This window comes from Raphanus sativus, chromosome 5 (assembly GCF_000801105.2).
Source record: "Raphanus sativus cultivar WK10039 chromosome 5, ASM80110v3, whole genome shotgun sequence".
In the NCBI taxonomy this organism is placed as follows: domain Eukaryota; kingdom Viridiplantae; phylum Streptophyta; class Magnoliopsida; order Brassicales; family Brassicaceae; genus Raphanus; species Raphanus sativus.
In genome coordinates, this window is record NC_079515.1 from 589087 (window position 1) to 612426 (window position 23340).

General features: G+C 37.2%; 7 protein-coding genes across 7 annotated transcripts; 3 read left to right on the top strand and 4 right to left on the bottom strand.

Moving 5' to 3' along the window:
* Positions 1-1665: 1665 nt before the first annotated feature.
* LOC108859915 (60S ribosomal protein L39-2) lies at positions 1666-2301 on the bottom strand. The gene is made up of 3 exons (XM_018633817.2): positions 2146-2301; positions 1959-2062; positions 1666-1873 (listed from the first exon to the last, which is right to left on the bottom strand). Exons 1-3 carry the CDS (start codon positions 2263-2265, stop codon positions 1825-1827), a joined length of 273 nt encoding a protein of 90 aa, XP_018489319.2. The 5' UTR covers positions 2266-2301; the 3' UTR covers positions 1666-1824.
* A 131-nt stretch (positions 2302-2432) lies between these two features.
* On the top strand, positions 2433-5216 carry LOC108856998 (uncharacterized). Its single transcript, XM_018630914.2, has 10 exons — positions 2433-2591; positions 2762-2891; positions 2985-3123; positions 3213-3425; positions 3862-4000; positions 4122-4272; positions 4365-4474; positions 4548-4645; positions 4726-4795; positions 4875-5216. The coding sequence occupies exons 1-10, from the start codon at positions 2499-2501 to the stop codon at positions 4983-4985; spliced, it is 1254 nt and encodes a 417-aa protein (XP_018486416.2). The 5' UTR covers positions 2433-2498; the 3' UTR covers positions 4986-5216.
* A 24-nt stretch (positions 5217-5240) lies between these two features.
* On the bottom strand, positions 5241-7760 carry LOC130495098 (COBRA-like protein 1). Its single transcript, XM_056986197.1, has 6 exons — positions 7376-7760; positions 6915-6994; positions 6365-6821; positions 6130-6286; positions 5776-6056; positions 5241-5684 (listed from the first exon to the last, which is right to left on the bottom strand). The coding sequence occupies exons 1-6, from the start codon at positions 7467-7469 to the stop codon at positions 5392-5394; spliced, it is 1362 nt and encodes a 453-aa protein (XP_056842177.1). The 5' UTR covers positions 7470-7760; the 3' UTR covers positions 5241-5391.
* A 250-nt stretch (positions 7761-8010) lies between these two features.
* LOC130495099 (uncharacterized) lies at positions 8011-9544 on the bottom strand. Its single transcript, XM_056986198.1, has 7 exons — positions 9355-9544; positions 9150-9271; positions 9009-9061; positions 8841-8904; positions 8699-8741; positions 8555-8602; positions 8011-8432 (listed from the first exon to the last, which is right to left on the bottom strand). The coding sequence occupies exons 1-7, from the start codon at positions 9433-9435 to the stop codon at positions 8160-8162; spliced, it is 684 nt and encodes a 227-aa protein (XP_056842178.1). The 5' UTR covers positions 9436-9544; the 3' UTR covers positions 8011-8159.
* Positions 9545-13860: 4316 nt separating this feature from the next.
* Positions 13861-15980, top strand: LOC130512344 (UDP-arabinopyranose mutase 1). The gene is made up of 4 exons (XM_057010220.1): positions 13861-14266; positions 14856-15106; positions 15195-15363; positions 15439-15980. The coding sequence occupies exons 1-4, from the start codon at positions 13925-13927 to the stop codon at positions 15748-15750; spliced, it is 1074 nt and encodes a 357-aa protein (XP_056866200.1). The 5' UTR covers positions 13861-13924; the 3' UTR covers positions 15751-15980.
* Positions 15981-17393: 1413 nt separating this feature from the next.
* Positions 17394-18199, top strand: LOC108857869 (protein GOLVEN 9). The gene is made up of 3 exons (XM_057010388.1): positions 17394-17518; positions 17844-17935; positions 18065-18199. Exons 1-3 carry the CDS (start codon positions 17428-17430, stop codon positions 18197-18199), a joined length of 318 nt encoding a protein of 105 aa, XP_056866368.1. The 5' UTR covers positions 17394-17427.
* A 178-nt stretch (positions 18200-18377) lies between these two features.
* LOC108860349 (rhamnogalacturonan I rhamnosyltransferase 1) lies at positions 18378-21198 on the bottom strand. Its single transcript, XM_018634241.2, is given in 10 exon segments — positions 18378-18834; positions 18927-19084; positions 19154-19372; positions 19449-19760; positions 19762-19891; positions 19989-20077; positions 20167-20234; positions 20370-20476; positions 20478-20628; positions 20631-21198. Coding segments are annotated over 10 exon segments (1530 nt in total). The 5' UTR covers positions 20662-21198; the 3' UTR covers positions 18378-18569.
* Between the last annotated feature and the right edge of the window lie 2142 nt (positions 21199-23340).

Consider the following 23340-nt stretch of genomic DNA (forward strand, 5'->3'; position numbering starts at 1 on the left):
GTCTTGTCCTGAGATTTTGGTCGGCAAGATCAAATCTTCAGCTTTGACGAGATGGCGAGCCCGTGATGAGATGACGAGCTTGTGAGGAGACAGCCTTCGTTCCCGAGATAAAGTCTTGAGCTTTGCCGAGATGTTGCCGTTTGGAGAAACGATGTCACCGTTTGGAGAGCTTTGTCTGAATAGTACAACTACTGCAGGAGAAGCTTTGTCAATCGAGGGAACACACTGTAATAGCTTTACTTGATCTCTCAGCCGAAGGACGAGATGACGATCTCGTGGGAAGGTGATTACGAGTTTTTTGGCTCAACTTGGGCTTCTTTCCTCAAAAGGAAGAGGATGATTGGTTACATGAAGACGAAGAAGGCACTGGAAGGCCTCTTCGGTTGTTTGGATCCTTAGCAGCCGCTTTGCTTGCCTTTGCAGGCTTCTTGTTCACAGCGAGCCTATCAAACATACAGTAATAGATTACAGAGAAGAAGCTAAGGTTTTGTCGCCGGATTCGTCGATTTCGTCGCCGGATTTATTGATTTCGTCGTCGGAGTCGTCGATTTCGTCGGTAGTATGTAAAAGATGTTGGAACTAGGCGGAGAGGAGGAGAAGATGAATCAGGTCGAGACATAAGAAACCGATAATAGAGAAATGATAACATAAGGATACTATTGTAATTTACCCATTAATGAGATGTGTATTTGTGAAAATGTCCTTAGAGTAGTGGTAAACTTGAAAAGTGGTACCAAACAAAGTGTAGTTGTGAAATTTTCCCAAAAATTATCAATCAAACAAATTATACTTCATCTGCGACCGACACATAAGTAAAAGTCATCTAAATGACTTCTCGATTAATATATAGAAGGATTTAAGTTGGAAAAAAAAAGTGAGTTTATACATGAAATGAAAACATAGTCCATTACTAAACGTTCAAAGTCTGAGATCAACAGAAAGCCCATTATGGATAACTTTTTTTTTCTCTGTGAATAATCCACTTTCACATCTGTTTCTTGTCTTCCTTGATTTGCGAGTTGCGACCAATGGTAAAAGAAAAGAAAAGAGACATTCTACGAACTACAAGTCTACAAAGAGGAAAAGACCAATCCTTTTGATATGTCTTCTTACCTACGTTTCTGTAAATACTCCGTTATAGAGAAGATTTTTTTAAAAAGCATTTTTAGATTTAAAAGAATTGATATTTTTGGATTTGAAAGCTGATAAGAAAAACCAAAAAAAATGTGTGTTGGGATGATAATGGGAACAGGAGAGGCCATCTACAAGGTTCGTGCTGATCTCCCAGGTGGACAAAGTGCTGCAGAATCTTGAATGAAATGAATTTGCTTTCCGATTCGAAAATCATCAAAAGTGAGGCTAAATCATCTTCCATAGTTAAACAGGGTGACTTATTGTGATGGAGGGTAATGTTTGAGTTGTCCCTAGTACATATGTGCATGTAAAAAATTCAAAACAATGTTGCTGTTTTTCTCGGAAATAAAAAAACAATTCAACCTGACGCTCGAAAATAAAAAAAAAGCCAAGCAATGCCAAAAGTTGTTTAAGCCTCTCAGCAAAGGGATTGAACCACAGCATTTCCGGCATCTACCTACTGATATAAGTTTTCAACTTTTCATAATAAACTAGAAGCAGAGTAGAATCAATAACAAAACGCAAGAGAAAGGGTTTAACTATTGATTCTCATATTCATGTATAACGCAAGTCTTTAACCATTCAGAAGACGAAATAAAAAAACTAAAACTTTAGGTTTAAAACAACAATTACGAAAATAAATTAGAAGAACTCGAACGAATCAGATTAACAGCAGCAAACTCGGATGACCTAGAACCCTAGCTTGGTACGGCGCCAATGCCTACGCTTAGCGTTGTACCTGCGTGAAGATGAAACAATGGACTTTTGAGTATCAAAGACTGAATATCAAAGGAAAGCAAACAGAAAAAAAACAGATGAAGAACCTGATTTTGTTGTCGGTGCGGAGACGGATCCAGCCAGGGATAGGCCTGTTTTGCCTCATCTTCTTCCCAAGCTTCTTCTTGATTTTGAAAGTCTTGTGCGACGGCTATAAACAGTGATCATGAAATCAATCAGGCAAAAGGTAAACAGAGAGAATTATAATGAAGAAAATGAAAAACCGACACGTACCATCTTGACGATCAGGCGGGGAACACGGCGCGGCTGTAAAAACCCTAACTTGGAGGGAGATTTACAGAGGAAGAGAAAGGTTTTTATAGGGGGAGGGGTTGTGTAAAAAAAGTAAAGCATCAAACTTGGACCGTTTGATTTTTCTTAGTGGTTAACTAGCCGTCCGATGCTTAAACTTGTGTAGCTGATCCCGGTTCGGTTCAGCTTAACCGGGAAAATACAAAGATGTGGATTAATTAGGGCTTCTTTTCTTCCTCTCTCTCTCTGCTCGGCTGCTTGAAAGAAGTTTATAATATCGGGTTTTTTTTTTTGGTTTTTTCATCAGCGCCGCCGAGAGAAGAGAGCTTAGAGCTATGACGACGATTGTTCCCACTTCCGAAGAAGATCCGTTCCTCGCCGTTGTCCAGTTTACTTCCCAGCTCGCCTGGGCTGATGCTGGTCCCGAGGTACCACCTCCCACTCCTTGTTTCGGATGAATGTTAGACTCAGTTTGATTTATCTTAGCATTGGTGCAATTTGAATAGTTTGTGTAACTTTTCATGATTCTGAGGCATATGACAAATTCAATTAGTCTGTGTGGTTTAAAAGTTTGGAATTTGTGTTGTTTGATTATCAGGCTGCAGAGCCAGAGATCACCAGGCTGTGTAGAGAAGCTGAGGAATCTATAGTAGCAGGAAAGTGGTTGGAGTTGGCTTCTTTAATGGTTACTTCTGCTGAATTGGTATCTTCCAAGATGTCTGACAAAGGTTTCTCTCTCTCTCTCTCTCTCTACCCTAACACAATGCTCAATTATTTCTATGTTTTGTCGACTTATCACTAGGTTTATCTTTTTGATTCAGATCTTGAGTGTACCTACACCATCATTTGCAGCCTTGTTAAGAACGCGAATAGCGCTGATGATGTTCTTGAAATGGTGAAAGCTATCTCTTCTAAGGTTGTTCAACAGCCCAATGACAAAGCTTCTCTTCGTTTGAAGATGTAATGATTCTTTTCCCGCTTTATATGTTTACTGTTGTACTTATAAGTTTCCATGTGCCTTATTTTGGTTATTTGTTGTCTTTGTTTAGCCTCTTCAATCTCTATAACCTTCTGGACCACCCGTATGCTCGTTTCCAAGTCTACATGAAAGCGCTTACGCTGGCTGTTGAAGGGAAGGTTACTGAGTACGTAGTTCCTTCTTTTAAGAAAATTGATAACTTCTTGAAAGAGTGGAACGTTGACACTAAAGATCAGAGGCAACTCTTCCTTGCCATTGCTAATGTTCTGAGAGAGAACAAAAGGTATACTGCAACATAATCTATACTTTACAGTCTCCTTTTAGTTATATACTGATAGGTCCCTTGCCAAGAGATCTCAATGTTGATCGATAGTAAATAGAACACAAGTTGTTTTTGGGTAGAAAGTCTACCTCTTTTTAGTTTTTTCATTAGTTTAAATAGAGAAACGATTACAAGGAAGCAAATAACTGAAACAAGAACTGGAGTCATTAACTCCTACAAAACAGGGATGTGGAAAGTGGACAACTATGTCCTAGAAGCTAGGATGACTAGTTATCTTATTGATGAAACATAAAAACAGAGAAAAGGAAGTCGTGTGACTTCTCACTTTGATTTGGTCTACGTGATGACTTCTTTGTTGCCACCTCATATTTGTCACCGATTCTTCCTGGTCTTGTATCCTATCATATACTCATGAGTTTATCTTTCAAAATTCCAGCTTGGTGAACGAATCCCTTAAGTTCCTGACGAAGTATCTAGCGACTTTCTCAAGTGAGGATGCTAAGGTCCTAGATGAAGCTAAGGAGGAGGCTGTGCGTGCAGTTATTGAATTTGTCAAGGCTTCCAGCATCTTCCAGGTATCATAATTCGTAAATGCTTGATGATGTGACTAGGATGTGTTGAGATCCATCTTTCTTGTCTTAACATAGCTGTCATGTTATATATATTTGAATTCAACAATGATTTTTTTTATTGCAGTGTGATTTATTGGAATTGCCAGCCGTAGCACAACTAGAGAAGGATACGAAGTATGCCCCGGTTTACCAGCTACTAAAGATCTTTCTTACTCAGAGGCTTAATGCTTACACTGAATTCCGAGCTGCAAATTCGGAATGTCTGCAAAGCTATGGTACTAAATTGTATATATATATATACTTTTACTCTTTTTTTCATATACGATCTCCAGAAGAATCTTTTATTTCTATGTCTGGTGTTTCTTAGGACTTGTTGATGAAGACTGTGTAACGAAGATGAGATTGTTGTCACTAGTTGACTTAGCGTCAGATGAGTCTGGCAAAATACCATACGCCTCAATCAAAGACACTCTACAGGTAAAAAATACTTAGAAAAACATGAAAAAATTGTCACTCTGTGAGTTGCTTACTTTTCTCTGTGTGCTTTCAGGTAAAGGAAGAAGAGGTTGAACTATGGATCGTGAAGGCAATAACTGCGAAGCTGATCGATTGTAAGATGGATCAGATGAACCAAGTTGTCATTGTCAGGCAAGTCGCATTGATAGAAACTTGTAGATATGTATATGAATGCAAATTCATAATTTGATGGAATGATTCATATCTTTCAGCCGCTGTTCCGAGCGTGAATTCGGGTCAAAGCAATGGCAATCACTTCGAACTAAGCTCGCAACCTGGCGGGTAAATACAAACTTCATTTCATGTTCATGATATGCCAAAACATCTCCTGAATCTTTTGGTTATTTTCGTGTTGTGTTAGGATAACATTGGAAATGTCATAAGTACAATTGAATCGAACAAGGTAACCGAGGAAGGCTCTCAGGCATCATCAGCATCTGCTACAGCAATTCAAGGGTTGAGTGTTCGTTGAAAAGCTATCAGGACAGGAAAACCTTTTACATCTCCAGAAAATCTCTCAAAATCTATAACAAACGTTGCAGATCTTTTGTTGTCTTAGAATCTTTCATCCCTCTGTGTATTTGCGTGCAGAGTTTCTTAATCTTTGAATTTTTTTTTGTCCCTGAAATAATTTGGAGAGTTTTGTTATACATTAACATTTCTTGTTTTGAGGATACTTATTATTTGCCACCTTTATGTCACCCATGCTGGTTTTAGTAGTTAAGACTGACAATATTTTGTTTCAATTATCAACTGGATCTACTAAACATACTAAAGAACACAATAGTGTTTTTACAGCATCATAAAATCCTCTCTGATGAGTTTTCCTTAGATCATAAGAACTACACGATAAGTTAAATTCTACACTAATATCATTCTTACAAGCTTCCTTGTAAGAACACAGTCAGTAACAAGGAGATTGATGCTGCAAACCAAGAACCGATAGGCATGTGTGAGGCGGTATTAGGCAGCCAAGGGTAAGAATCAGGAGGTGGCATCACACAGTTATCTCCATTGAAATAGATTCTTCTAGGGAATGCCCAACCTTTCTCAAATGTGAAAGCTGATGCTTCTTTCTGGAAAAGTAACTCAGATTGTACATTCCCATATGGTCCAGCTTGCATCAACAGATCATTGTAAAACTTTACTCCCCAAAGTATCCCAGTATCATCTATACAAATTTGAAAGAAAAAAAACAAATCAACATTGTTAATTAACTTTCTATGGAAACATGAACTTTGCAGGTTATAGATGGTACTTACTTATGGAAGCATAAGGAAGCAAGGGTTTGTAATTGAAGCTGAAAGTCTGAGTGAGATTATCGAAATTTGGATGCTGCACGACCAGATTCCACTGTGAATAGTTCATGTTGTAGTTGAAATTTGTGATGGTGACTTTAACTCTCCAGTAAAGTTTGTAGTTAACCTTCACATGCCAGTGGATTCTCACTGGACACATATGGTTCGTGCATTGGACCAGAGGCGGTACATACAAGTTCTTCCCTGTATTTGGAACAACCGATGCTATCCGTGGACCTTTTGAGCTGTGAGAAGAATACACCAAAAGATTAAAAGAAAAAGATAACAGGGTAATGTGAGCTTATGAGAAGAACTTACTCTACACAGTTCCCTGGCTGAGTAGTGTTTCGGCATCCACAAGAGCATGTAGTACAAGGAACTATTGTACTGTTGTAGAACGATGAAAGAGAGACACAGCAAGTAGGTGTCTTCTGAGCTAAGAACTGCGAGTATGTACAAGTGACATTCCAAGTCACTGTCACAACAGAAAACACACAAACTCAGTTTCGCTTTTGCTCAGCTTTGCTACACTTCAAGAACAGTTTTAACTTACTCATTGCTTGTGTAACTCTTCGCTTGTCAGTACCCATGAATCTAGTGGGTTTCACAATCTTCCCAGGGCCACAAGTATAGCCAGGTCCAGGAGCCTTGAGAGTGAAATTCTTAGGTACCCTGACCGTCTTATTTGTGGTACCAGCTTGTCCAACGGTGAGCTGGAAAGAGGAAACAGCGGTTGCTGGATCTTGAGCCCACGAGTTTATCACACCACCTCTGCAGCAATTAGCAACCTGCTGATTGTAAGGAGTTCCGGGCAAGAGATCAACAACAGAAGGTGTCTTTTTGCAGCAATGAGGGATGGTTCCTTTGAATTTTGAGCAGTCTCCTTGTTCTGTTGTCTGTCCTCCATTCATTCCCCATATAACCTCTCTCTTTGCCCATGACCATCCAAGAGTCCAGCCTGGTGCTTGAATGTGTCTATATTGCTGGAAGTTATACAAGGTTACAGTCGCCTGCACCGTGGGACAAAAAAGGAAATTGAATACTTATAAAACACAATCAAGATTCAAGAAATGTCCAAGTTGATGCTAATGTGTATTACATACCACATAGCCATCTCCGGTCCAGGTTATGATGTCCCATTTGATAGTGATATTCCCACTTGGGTCCAAAGGATCATAAGCATCTGAAAAAAAAAACCAAAAGCTACATCATGAGCACATAATAATTGGAACTTTTTGTTTTCATGATTCAAAGTTTTTCTTTATAGTTTCCATAACAGAGCATTGAATGAAGAGGAAATGACAAGAGGATGAGACTTAATAAGCTCCCTGATGAAAACAATTTAACAGCTATCTTTCTATATGCATCTAAAAGCTCTAGCAATTCCAAACTTATTAAACTCAAACAAACACAAGCTCCTTGCAGTGTCAACAAACAAGTTAGAGAAACACACATGACCAAAGTTGCACTCAGACTCATAAAATAAAACCCTAGAAAGTAATTTCTATACTGAACAGTAAAACAGTGGAACAACTTGGATAAAGTTGAATTCTTTACGGCTTACCTGCAGGAGTGTAACCAGAGAAAGAAACTAGAAAGATTATAGAAATTCCGAGCTTGAAGACGATTGAAGAAGAAGAAGAACACAAGAAACCCATTTTTTTTCTTTAAAAGAAAGAGAGAGAAAAACTCTTAGTCTTCTTCTTTAGTCCTTAAGTTTGACAAGTGACAACACAAGGATGAAGAATCTCGATGTAATATAGACTAAAGAAAGAAAAAAAAGGCTTAGGAAATAAATAAGCCAAATTGATTAACAACCATGAAAAGAGATTATAGCTTTCAATTAGAAACAAGTAATGACCAATTATATTCGAATTATTTGTAATTAATCTTTGAATTATAAAGGCTCATAAGTGTTCATCGAGAAGGGAGAAGTCCAGCTTTTTTGCAGAGAGAGAGTAATGAAAAGCCAAAAGAAAGTTGCTTTAGTGGGAGATGTGATGGTTATTTTTCGTGCCAAGTGTAATAATGTGCCTTAATGCACAAGCATTAATGCCACTTAGCCTGCTACTAGTATTCTTTTCTAATTTCAAACATTCTCACACATTTATCCGTTGTTCAGTGAATCCAAGGACTTTTGAGAATCTCCAGACTGTATCATACACGTACATACACGTACGTGGCGTTAAACTGGGCCGATAAGGGAAAATATGAGGCCCGTTTGAAGTTTTCAGCCCAATACTTTATAGCCATAACAGAGTGAAGTGTATTAAAACAAGAAGGATAATCAGTTTTGTAAAATCTCACAAAACTATCAAAATTGACAGAACCAACAACCAAAGTTACATTCACTTCTCGAGTTCATCATCATCATCATCACCACAGTGATCTTCATCTAATTCAGGTTCACTACCAACATCATCATCATCATCTTCTTCTTCATCCTCAACAACATGGACATGATCAGGCACACTACCATGACCAACAATCCCGCTAACTTTTCCAGACTTGTTTGCATATTCTTCAAGAGATGTGGATGGAAACACATCACCAACCTTGCTGCTATCGCTCCTTGTTGCTGCTCCTTCATCTGATTTCTTTGGGTTGTTATCTTTGTTCATCTATGTCACGCAACAAAAAGAACACACACACAACGTTCAGTTTCTCACACATTCTTCAGAGTGAAGATATCATCCTGCTTATTTGGAAACATATATATATAGTTCAAGGGGTGAAAGCTCACAGCACGCAAAAGTGTCCTTCTATCTCTTTCCCTAGCATTCTTGATAGTCTGCAAGAGATTAACAAATTTTTCATTAAGAAAACCCCAAAAGCTTCTCTTGAGCTCCAATAAGAAGGAAATCAGAATTGTACAAAATAGACAAACCTCATCAAGCAGCTTCTGTTCAGCCTCTACCTCATAAATATCTCTGCAAGAAACGAACAATTGCGATGAAACCTTAGGTACCAAGCAGCATCTAGCAGAAGCAGTAAAAAGAAAGAGTTATATATTCAGTAATCAAATATACCTTCCCATGATTTGCTCAGTAGAAGAATAACACTTGGCACACACTTTCTGCTCCTTGGCACAGCCTGTTATCAGTAAGTTTCATACTTAAAACACATCAATCTAACTACACAAACGAGATAACTAATACAGTAAGATAACAAAAGGCAGAGAGAAACAGAACACTAACCAGAGCATAACTTGTGATACGCTTGACGAACATTACGCTTCGTACACTTCTGACTGCACCAAAAGAAATAAAAATTGATTCTTTTGAATTATTTCACCGACAGAGAAACAATCAAATTCAGCGAACAAAGATAATAAATACCATTTGGCGGGTTCGGTTAGCTTTTTGTATTTTCCGTATTTGCGTTTCCAAGCGATCTGCTCCCGACAGCGAAGGCAAACTCCGGTTATCTCCGAGAGCGGTCTGAATCTCCCGCCCACTTCCTAAAAAAAGAAAAGTCAGAAATTTCCGACACTATGAAATCAATTGTAAAGCTTCAATTGGATTTGGAGTAAAAATTGTTTACGGTTTCGTTGATCTTCACGCCGGCGTTGGGTACCCATGCGAATTTGTTCTGATGCTTCGGTGGTCCTTGTCGTGAGCCCATCTCTCCTTCTCTGCCAAAATCGGAGCTCGGAAGCGCGCGAGTAAACCAAACAAACAGAGTAAATGATTCAATCAGTAAGACGGCGAGCCAAAAGAGGAAGAAGAAGAAACCATTAGGGTTTTTTTTGTTTGACCTTTTTATTTAAATTTAGTTTTTAGTCCATGGGCCTCTTTGATATCTAATAATGTAATGCATGCATTTCATGATGGGCCAAATGTAAAGCCCATGTATATTAGTGACATTTGAGATATATTTGTATTTTCTCTCTTTCGGTTTTTTTTTTTTGTAACTGCTCTTTTCGGTTTTTACATGCTTTCTATGAACTTTTTTCTTTGTTTTTGCTAAATTGTAAGTGTCATTGCAAAGAATTTGTTACACGTTAACCCATTCTTTTCAGCCATTTTTAAAGCTTAGAGGTGCAAAAAAGTTTTACAAACCCCCTTAAACCACTAAGAGATCATGTTCAATCAATCTTAACCAAATTAAGAATGGAAGCTTGAACATAAAACCAAACTAGAACAAAAGACTAACAATTTGTTTGGTTCTATAAACTTCCCAAAGTATTGGAATCGATATTTTGTTTGGTTTGACTTTACCATTTTCGAATTTGTAAAAGGAACACTGATATGCTTCGGTTATATGGATTTGTCTAGATTACTTTTTTCCTTTTTTATCTTCCAGTTCGATGCTTCAACCTTTTACATTTGTGTAATCATCACATGTAACTTCATGCTCATGTAATGTTTATGGATAAGAAAAGAAGAAGAGTAATATTTTGGAGTTTTCACGATGCATGCAATGAGACCATACGCATCGTGCATCGACAAGCGCCCCACGATGTATCCAAATGTATATCGAGATATAAACAAAAGATCAATGATCGCTATTGATAATAGGAATGTCTAAGCCCGAAGACTTCAGAGGCCCTGGAAGAAGCTAAAGCCCATTCGTCAAGTGTCAAGCCCGCGAAGCCCAATGTATTACTCTGTAACGGTAACAGAGCTCTGCATCAAGTGACGACAAAGCTTGGTCTTCGTACGGCGCCTCCAGCTCAGGTCACGCAGCTCCGTAACAGATTCTTCATCCCATGGTTACTAGAGGGAAAGATGGCATCCGGAAGCCTAATCCTCGTTATGCCTTGATGAGTGTCAAAACAGCTTATCCAGAGCCCAAATCAGTGGTTGCTGCTCTCAAAGATCCCTACTGGAATGCCTCCATGGGTAAAGAAATGGGAAATATGGAAGTTACTCATACGTGGGACTTAGTTCCTCCTGACGAGACGGTGGCTCCGATCAGTTGTGGATGGGTATACAAGTCTCAGTTTAATGCTGATGGCAGCCTGAAGAATAGGAAGTCACGGCTGGTAGCTCGAGGAAACCAACAGGAGGAAGGCATTGATTTTGTCGAGACATACAGTCCAGTTGTCCGCACTGCTACAATTCGCTCTGTTCTCCACATTGCGTCTGTTAAAAGATGGAACATAAGACAACTGGATGTAGAGAGTGCCTTCCTTCATGGTGACCTTAAAGAAACAGTTTATATGAAGCAGCCTCCGGGTTTTGAGGATCCAGCTCGACCGCATTACGTATGCAAACTTCGAAAGTCCATATACGGTCTTCGTCAGTCGCCACGAGCTTGGTTTGATAAGTTTAGCACTTTCTTGCTTGAGTTTGGCTTCATCTGCACCCATGGTGACCCGTCTTTGTTCGTCTATCTACACGGTGATGATGTAATCTATCTTCTCCTGTATGTCGACGACATGTTACTTACTGGTAACAATGAAGCGTTAATCCAAAAGCTTATGGTCACGCTGAATGGAACCTTTCGCATGAAGGATATGGGGCCAGTACATTACTTTCTAGGCATCCAAGTCAAGAGTTATGATGAAGGCCTATTCCTTTGTCAGGAGAAATACACTAAAGAGCTACTGGAAACGGCTGGAATGGCCAGTTGTGACTCTACTGCAACTCCTCTGCCTCTGCAACTTGATCGAGTCATTGGTCAAGATAAGTTGTTTGATCAACCTACTTACTTCCGGAGCTTAGCAGGCAAGCTTCAATACCTCACCTTGACCAGACCCGACATACAGTTCGCGGTTAACTATGTCTGCCAGAAAATGCATGCTCCCACGGTTGCCGACTTCAGTAATCTGCGACGAATACTGCGTTACCTTAAAGGCACCTCTCATCTTGGCTTGACCATAAACGCCAAGACAGGTTTCCTGTTATACGGTTTCAGCGACAGTGATTGGGCCGGTTGCCGTGAAACACGACGTTCTACAGGAGGAATGTGCACGTTTCTTGGCTCAAACATCATCTCATGGTCGGCTAAGCGACATCCTACTGTCTCTCGTTCTTCAACGGAAGCTGAGTACAGGACGCTTTCAATCACTGCTACAGAGCTCAAGTGGTTAGCTTCTCTTCTTGGTGAAATGGGTATCTCTCTTCCTGACACTCCTCAGCTGTTCTGTGACAATCTCTCCGCGGTTTACTTGACTGCAAATCCTGCTCTGCACACACGTTCGAAGCACTTTGACACCGATTTTCACTATGTTAGAGAACGTGTGGCACTAGGCGCGTTGGTTGTCAGTCAAGTCCCTGCAGCACAGCAACTAGCAGATATTTTTACCAAGTCTTTGGCTCAACAGCCCTTCTGTCTGTTGCGGGACAAACTTGGTGTTATGGCAGCTCCCACCACAAGTTTGAGGGGGTGTCTAAGCCCGAAGACTTCAGAGGCCCTGGAAGAAGCTAAAGCCCATTCGTCAAGTGTCAAGCCCGCGAAGCCCAATGTATTACTCTGTAACGGTAACAGAGCTCTGCATCAAGTGACGACAAAGCTTGGTCTTCGTACGGCGCCTCCAGCTCAGGTCACGCAGCTCCGTAACAGATTTGATCCGCTCCAGCTGTGTGTTGTCGCGTGCTGAGCTGTGCCCTAATGCCTCTTCATCTATTCTCTATATATTCAGCTCTTTACTATCATTGTAACCAAGCAGAAACAATATATAAAAACGTTATCTTCTTCCCTCTTTCGCTCCAAGCTTATCAAGCTTACAGAATGTAGTCCGTTAATGCTCTGGAATTCTATAGCATCCAACGTAGAAAACAAAGAATTAGTGAACAGTTATTATCCGTTTGTATTTTTTATGGACGTGGTTGAAATATTATATATTGTATATATACCAAATGTTGACAAAAAATTGTATATACCAACTTCGGCTAAAATCCCAAAGGAATGTCAAAGTTAAAAATAATTTATTTTGTAACTGCACTGTCACAAACTAAAAATTGATATAATATTTAACAAATAATTTGAATAACTTAAAAAAGAAAAAAAAACTTTGCCACATGCGAATGTTCCTTCGTTTCATGGTAAAGTGGAATACCGATCTAAATTAATTAATTTTCGTATGAAGCAGCCTATTTTGCATCCTAAATGAACACCTTTATTGATCTTACACTCCGGTCAAAATGTATTAACTATTGTTCGGTTTTATATCTACCATCTTTTAATCCGCACACACCACTTTTCTTGTTTGTTTGTTAAAAACGCTCACATGCCACTGAATGCGTTTAAACATCTATAAACCGAAACTAATTAAATTGTTAGGTTCTTTATAGCGTTAGCCAAACCTACTAACGTATCAACCACGTTAAACTTGTAACAAAAGATACCACTAGTTTAACCTAAACCAAAACAAATATGTTTATTATGGTAATCGTAAAAATATAAAATACTACTTTAACATCTAAGAACCTTTTCTTTAATTATTTGTAATGATTATCTCATTTGTTCTGTAATTAATATTTTTTGCTTTGCCAAGAGATGTAATGTTTATCACTAAATTTTATAAATAAAATTTATTTGAATTTTGTTATAAAATTTTTGAATCTTTATGATTTTTAGTAAAAATAATATATTACTGGTGAAATGTAAATCCATTGACACAAAAATTCAAATACTAAAGCTCTAATAATTTTTTGAAAAATATATATGTATATATATATGTTTATACAAATAGATTCAACAACTGATAAATAACCATTTCAAACAAAAACTGATATATAAGTGGATATCATTCAAAAGCTATAGATATTTTTCAGAACTCTCTGTTAAAAAAACATTGTTCTCTTAGGAGATTAGTATCTAAATATATATCATCTATAATAAGATTCTATTTTTGGAAATTAATTAATTTTATAATGTGAATTTAAAAACAAATAAAGACAAGTTAATTCCCCCATAGAATACGGACATTATGCGACAGAATAGAAGTCTTCAGTTTCTCACCAAAACAAGGGTAAATAAAATTCTTTTGACCTGTTAGAACGAGTCTTTATCGACCACGTGTTAACCTTCACACACGTCACCCAATTACCTCTCACGTGCCGGATCTGTTATAAAACTAACAACGACGCTCTTCTTCGAGTTCTCATCTCAGTTTCAAACAACGCCTCTCTCTCTCTCTTCTTCAATTCTCAATCAATCAATCATGGTTGAACCGGCGAATACCGTTGGAATCCCACTGAACCACACCGCGTTGTTGAAGGATGAGCTCGACATCGTGATCCCGACGATCCGTAACCTCGATTTCCTCGAGATGTGGAGACCTTTCCTCCAGCCTTACCATCTCATCATCGTCCAGGACGGAGATCCTTCCAAGACCATTGCTGTCCCTGAAGGGTTCGATTACGAGCTCTACAACAGGAACGACATCAACCGTATCCTCGGTCCCAAAGCTTCCTGCATTTCCTTCAAGGACTCTGCTTGTCGCTGCTTCGGTTACATGGTGTCTAAGAAGAAGTACATCTTCACTATTGACGACGATTGCTTCGTAAGTTTCCCCCACAATTCTCATTTTTTTCCTTTTTCTGGTCGTTCTGTTTTGTCTGCATCTGTGTAGATCTGCTGCTTTCAGGTTATGTCTTAAGGATTGTTCGGTGTCTGTGCGAGAGATCTGGTTACATTGTCGGTAGACTTAACAGATCTCAAAATTATGAACTTTGGAATTCGAAAGTGTTGAATTTTGAAACTAGATCTATACATTTCATATGCTTTGGATTGTTCTCGATCTGTTTCTATGAACTGCAATTGTATAGTCTAACTCAGTGATCATGATCTCTAGTGACGCCATTGTTGTTGGACCAATCTATCTAATGTCGTAACGGTTTAAATTCACAAGATTCTTGCATGGCGTTGTCCTGAAACAACACCTTTAAGCAATTGTGGGGCTTGTCTAAGAATTGAGTGTTCAGTTACGACATGAATGTAGCATTGATGTTGCTGTCATACTGTGTTGGTTTAATCACGTGTAACGGCACAAGGGCTTTTTTCTTCTTCTTGTTCTATCTTTAGCTGCATTAGAATAATCTTTTTTCTTAATTTTAATATTATTGTTTTGTTGGTTGTCATGTGTTATATAGGTTGCCAAGGATCCATCTGGAAAAGCAGTGAACGCACTTGAGCAACACATCAAGAACCTTCTCTGTCCATCGTCTCCGTTTTTCTTCAACACCTTGTACGACCCATACCGTGAAGGTGCTGATTTCGTCCGTGGATACCCTTTCAGTCTCCGTGAAGGTGTTTCCACTGCTGTTTCTCACGGTCTCTGGCTCAACATCCCTGATTACGATGCCCCGACTCAACTCGTCAAGCCTAAGGAAAGGAACACAAGGTAATACTTTAGCTTCTTCTTTTTTTCTACATTTTCTTTTTGGTATTTTAATTAGCTAACAAATGCTTACATGGCGTCACTGTGAAAGGTATGTGGATGCTGTCATGACCATCCCAAAGGGAACACTTTTCCCAATGTGTGGCATGAACTTGGCTTTTGACCGTGATCTCATTGGCCCGGCTATGTACTTTGGTCTCATGGGTGATGGTCAGCCTATTGGTCGTTACGACGATATGTGGGCTGGATGGTGTGTCAAGGTACTTTACTTTCCCATTCTCCTACCTAGTTTTAGGACTATAGTTGAATACTTACCTGCTTCTTATTGTTTTCAGGTGATCTGTGACCATTTGGGATTGGGAGTGAAGACAGGTCTTCCCTACATTTACCACAGCAAGGCAAGCAACCCATTTGTGAACCTGAAGAAAGAGTACAAAGGGATTTTCTGGCAGGAGGACATCATCCCTTTCTTCCAGAGCGCAAAGCTCTCAAAAGAAGCTGTGACGGTTCAACAATGCTACTTGGAGCTGTCCAAGTTGGTGAAGGAGAAGCTTAGCCCCATTGATCCTTACTTTGACAAGCTTGCTGATGCTATGGTCACTTGGATTGAAGCTTGGGATGAGCTTAACCCGGCCACTAAAGCTTGAGCAGCAAAAAAAAAAAAAACCACCACCTCAGTTTTGGTTATTAGCTCAACCTATATCATCTATCTTCCTTACCTTCCCCGTTTTGTTTTATCTCATTTTCCGACGAATTCTTCAGTAAGTCGCCGGAGTTTATTTAAGTAGTGATGGTGTAGTTCTATTTTAAGATCCGAGACAATCTATCCTCTGAGCCTTTTGTCTTTGTTTCAATAATAAAATCTTATATTCCTTTAGTTCTCATGGTGTTTGCTTGCAGTCTTTGTCTTTGTTATCTTTGCTTCCTGGTTCGTTGACATGTTAGTTTGGTTTAAAAACTGGGACGAGGGAGTTTAAAAATGAAATAGATACCAAAACAAAGGCTTAAATTTATGCTTGATATTAGTTTGAGCCCAGAGCCGTGGTCTCGAATCTCTATGCGTTTCGCAAGTTCAGCAACATGACTAAAAACAGGCCTATAGTAATGGGCCTCATAAGCATTTGAATTCCTCCACTAGGCACCCTAAGCTTAGATATTGGATTTCTCATCAATGATTGTCTCTTTTTTACCAATCTTCCAAGTTAAACCCAAATATATCTGCATGTTTTCTTTTTCTTACTATTAAGTGGCATCCACACCAACGACAAAGCCACAAGGATTGAATCGGAGGACTCGCCCTCGTGTCTCACAAAGAATCTTCGTAAAGATAAAAACTAATATAGTAGACTTTTGGCTCAAATTTAGCCAAGTATTGTACACACAAAGCATTTTTAGCAAATCCATGGTTAAAATAGATTTTTTTTTTGAACTGAAGTTAAAATAGTTTTTTGGAACTATAAAAAGAGATATTTTAATTATTACTCTCTCTATTTCATATTAAGTGTCATTTTAGATTTTAATGTTTTATTATAATTGTTGTTTTATGTTTTAATGCATAAATTAAACAACTTTCCTATTTGTATCTTTACTTTCAGCTGATTAATTAATAAAATGATATACTCCTAAATAGGAAAGTTTTTTGATTAACATAAATTTACACTATTTCACTCTTAATAATAAGAAGGTTAACTTTTTTTTTTTTTTTTTATAAAAAGGTTATTTTCATAAGAAAAGGTTGATATACACAAGTAGTTAAGTATATTATAGATAGATCCTATCTGAATGAAACAGTATAATCTAATCAACTGTATGATCGTTTGGCGCTAGAGCTTTGAGACAATCGCAAGACTCGATTACCAAAGTATCGCGAAACCAACTTATTTGTATAAAGATGTCAAAAAAATGTTGAGTTATTTACTTTGATAAAAAAAATTTAAAAATGGTTTGACCTATAAATCGTTCAAATGTTACTGCTGGAACATTTTTATTTTATTTCACACTAGCATTAACAATTACCGATGAGGAGTGTGCCTTTTTTTTGTCTTGCCTATGGAATTGTCGGAAAACCCTAGCTTTCACTTTCCCGGTTTAACCAAAAAATCACACGTACGAATTATTGTAGTAATACAATATAATTTCCTAGTAAATAAATAATCCATGGTAATAGTGTTTTTTAGTATTCTTACAAAAGAATCTAAAAATGTATGAACTTTAATAAATCGAGATTAAATACACAAGTATAGACAGACTACCCTTATAAATGAGCTTCACTCACATGAACTAAAATACTAATCGCTTCCTTAATATTGGCAAAGGCAAACGACATGAAGAACACAAACGCAAAGTTAACCACACTCGTTGTAGGGTTTCTCGTTCTCATGATGACATTGATGAATCTTCCTCATGCGCTTCAAGGTCTTTACATTGACAAAGCTCTTAGTTTTCTCCTCTCTTTTTTCTTTCTCATCTTATTAGATCATCCTCATGTGCATGTGTTTACATATATCTTTTAAGTACATATATATATATATATATATATGTTAAATGTGTGTGTGGCGTCCCTTCCTTATGATGCAGGAGATATATGTAGCTAGGTACTCCGTATATATATTTTTGCGTTGTTTCTTAATTCTTATGAAGATGATTATTTATTTATTGTGTATTGATGTCAATATACCTAAACGTATGAACTATGAAGGTGTAAACATTTGATGCTGATGTTGTCTTTGAGAACTTACAGGTGGAAACATAGATGTAGTTGGATCCAAATATGAAGATAATTATGGTCTTATGGTGAGCGGAAGTGATGAACCTCCCTTGATGGGACGAAAGGTACACATTAATGCAATATATAGCTACAATATCCTATAGTTATCAAAATACAAATATGAGTGAGGAAGATTCATATAAGCATATTTAATATATTTCCTTATATATGTAGTCTTGTATGTTTTGTGGCAGTTAAAAAGTTCAAAAGCTATAGATCAGTCTGCAACAAAGAAAAGAACAGATTCAGCAAAAGAGATCGATAATCTAATGAGAGGCGATTATTCTTCACGTATGAAAGGAAAGAAAAGGAGCCCAATCCATAATTGATGGGTCATTTTAAGTAGTTTAAGAAACTTAATTAGAAGTTCTTTATGTGAGAAGACAATGTTAATCAGGCTTACATATATAATATATACTTTTTAAAATAGTGTTTTGTTACTTTTTTGTAGCTTCAAACTATGTATTCTTACTCTAGGGTAACATATTTGTTTGTAAAATGCACAATGAGAGGACTTCTACATATATGATACTATCTTGATAGCTCTTCAGAAGTCTCTGTACACTAAAAGAACCCTAAATAACTTCTCATGATCTATTTTAAGACCCCATCTTCAAGCTTGATATAGAATGCCAGTATGTCTTGCATCACCCTGAGAAGGATCTCCGCAGCCAAAGACAGCAATTGTGTGGATCAGTATCACATTGTTTCATCTAGTGAATTTCCACTATCATTCTCTTGTAAAAGCTGAAGACATTCATAAGGGTTAGCATAGAAGTAGTCTTCTTCTGTAGGTTTACTCGGAATCACAAGCCGCTTCTTGGGACCTCCCATTCTTGTACCGTGAAAGGCCTTCACCGTTGTTGAAAATACTTCCCAGTTCAACAACCCTTCATAGTATTCATCTATTAGATTAACCAAGAACTTCCTGTTTAGCTCAATCGTTTTCTTGAACCTCAAGAACCTGAGGATGAGGATTAAGTAGTGCCATTAGCCATTGATAAAACAAACATTAATTAATGTTTTCTTTAGATCAGAACAATGATAATGATTCACCTGCGATGACCTTCCACAACTTTGGCCATGTTCCCATAATAAGTAGGAACAAATATATCACTTTCTAGCGAGATGAGGTAATCAAGAGCAGCCATTTGAGAAGAATGGTTCTGAGAAAAACTCAAATCAGAGGAATCTAACAGAGTTTCTTTCTTGACCTGGTTTTCATCAAAGATCCATCAGTTACTGACACTATGAGTGAATCTTTCAGACAATAACCTACTAACCACATTTGGAAAGACGTCTGTTAAAGCCTTTAACCGCCTTCTACCACCGTATATCTCTCCGGCAGCTATGTAAATCTGCACATTATGGTCAATGCCTAAGGCGGATAGTGTCAGAGCTGTTTCTTCTGGAGTCAGTGGACAAAGACCTTCTTTCCTCTTCAACTCTGAGTTTATTACTTTCTCTTTCCACCATAGATAAGCATATCTAAGCAATGAAAAAGAAAAGATTTGATAAACATCAATATCATCATACAGAGAATTAAAAGTACAAGATGGAAGTATTATTTGAACCTCATTCTTCCTCTTCGTAGCGGTTGCAACCATGGGAGCAACCAGAGAATGCCAACATATCTATTTCGTATCTGAGATGCAGAACCAGAAAGGGACCTTTCTCCCTCAGAATCTTGACTACTCTTCTACCTAATTCCTCAATCTTGGGAGTAAACCTAAGCCCGTTGAAATTTACTTTGCATCTCAGCTTCTGAACCTCAGCAGGAAGTTCGTTATTCGCAAGCCGAGCATCGGTCTTGTTCAGATGTAAGACCTTATGCTTCTTTACCAAGGGAAGAACCTGGTCTTGGTAATAGGACATGTTGGACCAGCTGAGTAGGAGGCATGGTGTGGTACACGCCGAGCTCGACCCTTCTCTTAAGCCTTGGAGGAACCTTCTTGAGTATACGAACCTCATCTCTTAAAGAAGTTATGAAGTGATCCACATCGAATATGTCTTTGAACTCACTGCCCATATAAGGAAACCCATCAACAACTTCAAAGAGAAGTAAAAGAAGCAGCTCTGAGGGAGATGGATGGCAATAATAATAATAATAATAATAACCTTGGATCATTCCAAAAAGAGGCCTTGTCAAGCTCTGGGACAATAAGTGTGACATTCATGTATCTTGAAATAGTCACCATATCACATATCTGAAAAAACAGAGTCCAAAAACAGAAATGCATAGGCAATTTGATAAGGATTCTTTGTTCAAAGCAAACAGATTAGTTGAGATCTCTACCGCAGCTCGCATTTGGTTGAGTCCTCCATTGCAAGAAACCATAAGATAGCCATTGTTCTGATATATCCCTGAGAAGAAAACAAAGAGCAAAAAAAAAGTATAATAACTCTGTTCTTCAAAAGAAGGCAATCTAATTAAGAGCCAACGATAGTATATGAACTAAACAGTCCAAAGAGTTGCAGAAAGAAAACAAGCTTACTTAATTTTAGGTGGGAGGGGGAGTTTCATGGGAAGAGAAGACATTTCTTGTGCAGCCATTGGGAACTCATGGTGAATATTGAAACAACAAGGCCAGCCTTTGAGCAACCTTCCCTCCCAAATACACCAAATGAACAAAACAAGTCCATATCAACAGTATGGTGATAAAACGAATCATCCATAGGCTCATACGAGACCTTGAAACCAAGGAGTTCTTGAACTTGCTATCTACTAGAAACTTAACCTTCATCTCTAAGAACTTCCCCTGTGGTATAGAAACTTCTCCGTTTTACACATTTCTGAATCTCCTCACAGGCTTTTAAGTCTAAGAAGAAGACTAATCAGATGATCACCAAGTCAAAGGTTAAAGTGTAATCATCACCACGCAAAACCAGGGCGAAACATTTATTGTCACTCCTCGAAAAAAAATCAAAGAATCTCTTTCACTTAAGTCAACCACAATTTCCGGATTAGCACGACCGCATTCTCATAATCTCATGAGTTTAATGAACCGACAACTTTCAGCGAATTAACAATCTCGCCAACCAAAAAAACAGATCTCAAGTTTGATGTGAAAACTCTCCAAATTACAAGGAAACTAATGCAATGGCGACCCTTGAAGCTAAAAGTAAGTAAAACCGCAATCAAAACTGAAAAAAAAGGAGTTGGTTGAGAGAGAGAATGTGTATCAGTCATCTGGTCAGTGATCACCGGAAACAGAACCGAAGCTCGTCAGAGAGATTGGGAAGAATAAAGAAGAAGAAGAAGATTGAGACAAGAATGTGGCAAAAGATAATTTGTCTCTTTGATCTCTTTCTTTTTTTTTGTCGGGAGTCTTTTTTGTTTGTGACCGTTCTGTGTTAACAGTTGAAGCCATTGATCATATAATCTATGAAGGAAACAAAAATCTTCAAGTTACATTCGTTTCTTTTTTAGCCAACTAATTGTACAGATTATGGTAAGTAAACTATCAGCTGTATAAACGATACGATACTTCGTTGATTAGATATTTGTCTTATACGTTCAAGTTTTACTATGATAGTATGATAAGATTAAAATTATAGAAACATGTGTATCATTTCAGTGTCTCTTTCCATTCTAAAATTATTTTGTTTACTTCTGAACAAAAAATCAAAAATTTAATATTGTAATTAGCATTATAATAGTTTTAATTCATTATGCATGAATATATACCAAAACAAATAAAATAGAGTTTCAGAGATGCAGTTACAATCATAAAATTAAAAATACTTTGACGGAAAATATTATTTAAAGATGTTTTAAAATCAGCCTGGTGTAATTTTTAAGTTCAAACCATGCGACGATGGACGACCTGAATTCAACTTTACGTGTACGCTGCATGGTTGATACACTGATGATCTGATACTTTTTTTTATTTGTTGCTGATGATCTGATACTTGAAGCTTGTTTTAAAATATCAACTAATTATATTCTAATTACCAAATCCGTTATTTGTATTTTAGTTGTAAGAGTATTTATTAAGGTCTTAAGTAACATTTTTCATGACCTCATCAACAAGTCTTTGTTATATACTAAAACGATTGAAGTATTCTAATTAATGCCAAACTTAACTACATCATTTTCAAAAAGAAAAAAATTAACTACATCTACGTGTAGACGACAAAAAAATAATATTTGTTCTTTTGTTCTTGATAATCATAATTAAGAATCTATAAATTGTATTGTTGTATATTGATTCGTTATTACTCATGAGCGACGACCACCCAATTACATAATAAACCATATATATTTTGCTTATGTTTTTGCTCAAATTTATGCTTGTCGTCTTTGATGTTGTAGTTAATTAAATATTTCTGAATGTTTTCAAATCCCCAAAGCGTCTGTTCCACGAAATGCCAAGTTGCCAACCTACGTACATTTTCAGTTTTTGTCTAGTTAAATACCCGAATAGTTTTCCATTGATGCATATATATGGATATTTTTTTTTGTTCAACAGACGCTTTTGGGATTTGAAAACATTCAGATATATATATCCATCCATATATATATGGATAAAATTCAGCTAACTCCAGATACAAAAATATTTTATATAGTTTATTTTTGTTCACATCAAAGTTTATCTTTAATTTTTATAAATATATTGATGTTATTTTATTATTTTAAACCTAAAAATTTATTTGTATTTATTATGTATCAAATAGTCTAATAAGAATAACACAAAATTTGTATATGTTAAATTTAATCAATACATATACCGTAAAATCAAGTATATATATTGGACTTTAGAGAATGTTCATTCTTATAAATTTGTTCGTTATAGAGTTATTTATAAAATTATTCATAATTTTGTTAATTTTGAGTCTATTTAATCCAGCTGAATTATACTGCATTAGCTCACACTGTACATACCAGATGCAAAAGGCCATACAAGAAATTAAATAGATTTTAACTGACCCAAGTATTCAGATTGGGCTTCAGAGTCGGAATTACACACTACAATCTTAATTTAACGAAAGTCTAGTCTAATAAAAGATTGAGAGGTATATCAACTTTTGCCTCTTCTTATTCATAACTTTGTTAATTTTGAGTCTATTTAATCCAGCTGAATTATACTGCAATAGCCCACACTGTACATGCCAGATGCAAAAGGCCATACAAGAAATTAAATAGATTTTAACTGACCCAAGTATTCAGATTGGACTTCAGAGTCGGAATTACACACTACAATCTTAATTTAACGAAAGTCTAGTCTAATGAAAGATTGAGAGGTATACCAACTTTTGCCTCTTCTTATTCATAACTTTGTTAATTTTGAGTCTATTTAATCCAGCTGAATTATACTGCAATAGCCCACACTGTACATGCCAGATGCAAAAGGCCATACAAGAAATTAAATAGATTTTAGCTGACCCAAGTATTCAGATTGGGCTTCAGAGTCGGAATTATACATTACAATCTTAATTTAACGAAAATCTAGTCTAATGAGAGATTGAG

Bases quoted from the DNA above. Each gene is read 5' to 3' on its own strand.
- LOC108859915 (XM_018633817.2), bottom strand. From the start codon at position 2,265: ATGCTTTACTTTTTTTACACAACCCCTCCCCCTATAAAAACCTTTCTC. The intron at 2,063-2,145 runs GTACGTGTCGGT...CACTGTTTATAG, and splicing joins CCCGCCTGATCGTCAAGATG to CCGTCGCACAAGACTTTCAA. The intron at 1,874-1,958 runs GTTCTTCATCTG...ATCTTCACGCAG, and splicing joins CGCACCGACAACAAAATCAG to GTACAACGCTAAGCGTAGGC.
- LOC108856998 (XM_018630914.2), top strand. From the start codon at position 2,499: ATGACGACGATTGTTCCCACTTCCGAAGAAGATCCGTTCCTCGCCGTT. The intron at 2,592-2,761 runs GTACCACCTCCC...TTTGATTATCAG, and splicing joins GGGCTGATGCTGGTCCCGAG to GCTGCAGAGCCAGAGATCAC. The intron at 4,475-4,547 runs GTAAAAAATACT...GTGTGCTTTCAG, and splicing joins CAATCAAAGACACTCTACAG to GTAAAGGAAGAAGAGGTTGA.
- LOC130495098 (XM_056986197.1), bottom strand. From the start codon at position 7,469: ATGGGTTTCTTGTGTTCTTCTTCTTCTTCAATCGTCTTCAAGCTCGGA. The intron at 6,822-6,914 runs GTATGTAATACA...CCCACGGTGCAG, and splicing joins GGACCGGAGATGGCTATGTG to GCGACTGTAACCTTGTATAA. The intron at 6,287-6,364 runs GTAAGTTAAAAC...CTGTTGTGACAG, and splicing joins AAGAGTTACACAAGCAATGA to TGACTTGGAATGTCACTTGT.
- LOC130495099 (XM_056986198.1), bottom strand. From the start codon at position 9,435: ATGGGCTCACGACAAGGACCACCGAAGCATCAGAACAAATTCGCATGG. The intron at 8,742-8,840 runs GTATATTTGATT...CGTTTCTTGCAG, and splicing joins ACTGAGCAAATCATGGGAAG to AGATATTTATGAGGTAGAGG. The intron at 8,603-8,698 runs GTTTGTCTATTT...AATCTCTTGCAG, and splicing joins AACAGAAGCTGCTTGATGAG to ACTATCAAGAATGCTAGGGA.
- LOC130512344 (XM_057010220.1), top strand. From the start codon at position 13,925: ATGGTTGAACCGGCGAATACCGTTGGAATCCCACTGAACCACACCGCG. The intron at 15,107-15,194 runs GTAATACTTTAG...TCACTGTGAAAG, and splicing joins CCTAAGGAAAGGAACACAAG to GTATGTGGATGCTGTCATGA. The intron at 15,364-15,438 runs GTACTTTACTTT...TATTGTTTTCAG, and splicing joins GGGCTGGATGGTGTGTCAAG to GTGATCTGTGACCATTTGGG.
- LOC108857869 (XM_057010388.1), top strand. From the start codon at position 17,428: ATGAAGAACACAAACGCAAAGTTAACCACACTCGTTGTAGGGTTTCTC. The intron at 17,519-17,843 runs GTCTTTACATTG...GAGAACTTACAG, and splicing joins TCTTCCTCATGCGCTTCAAG to GTGGAAACATAGATGTAGTT. The intron at 17,936-18,064 runs GTACACATTAAT...GTTTTGTGGCAG, and splicing joins CTCCCTTGATGGGACGAAAG to TTAAAAAGTTCAAAAGCTAT.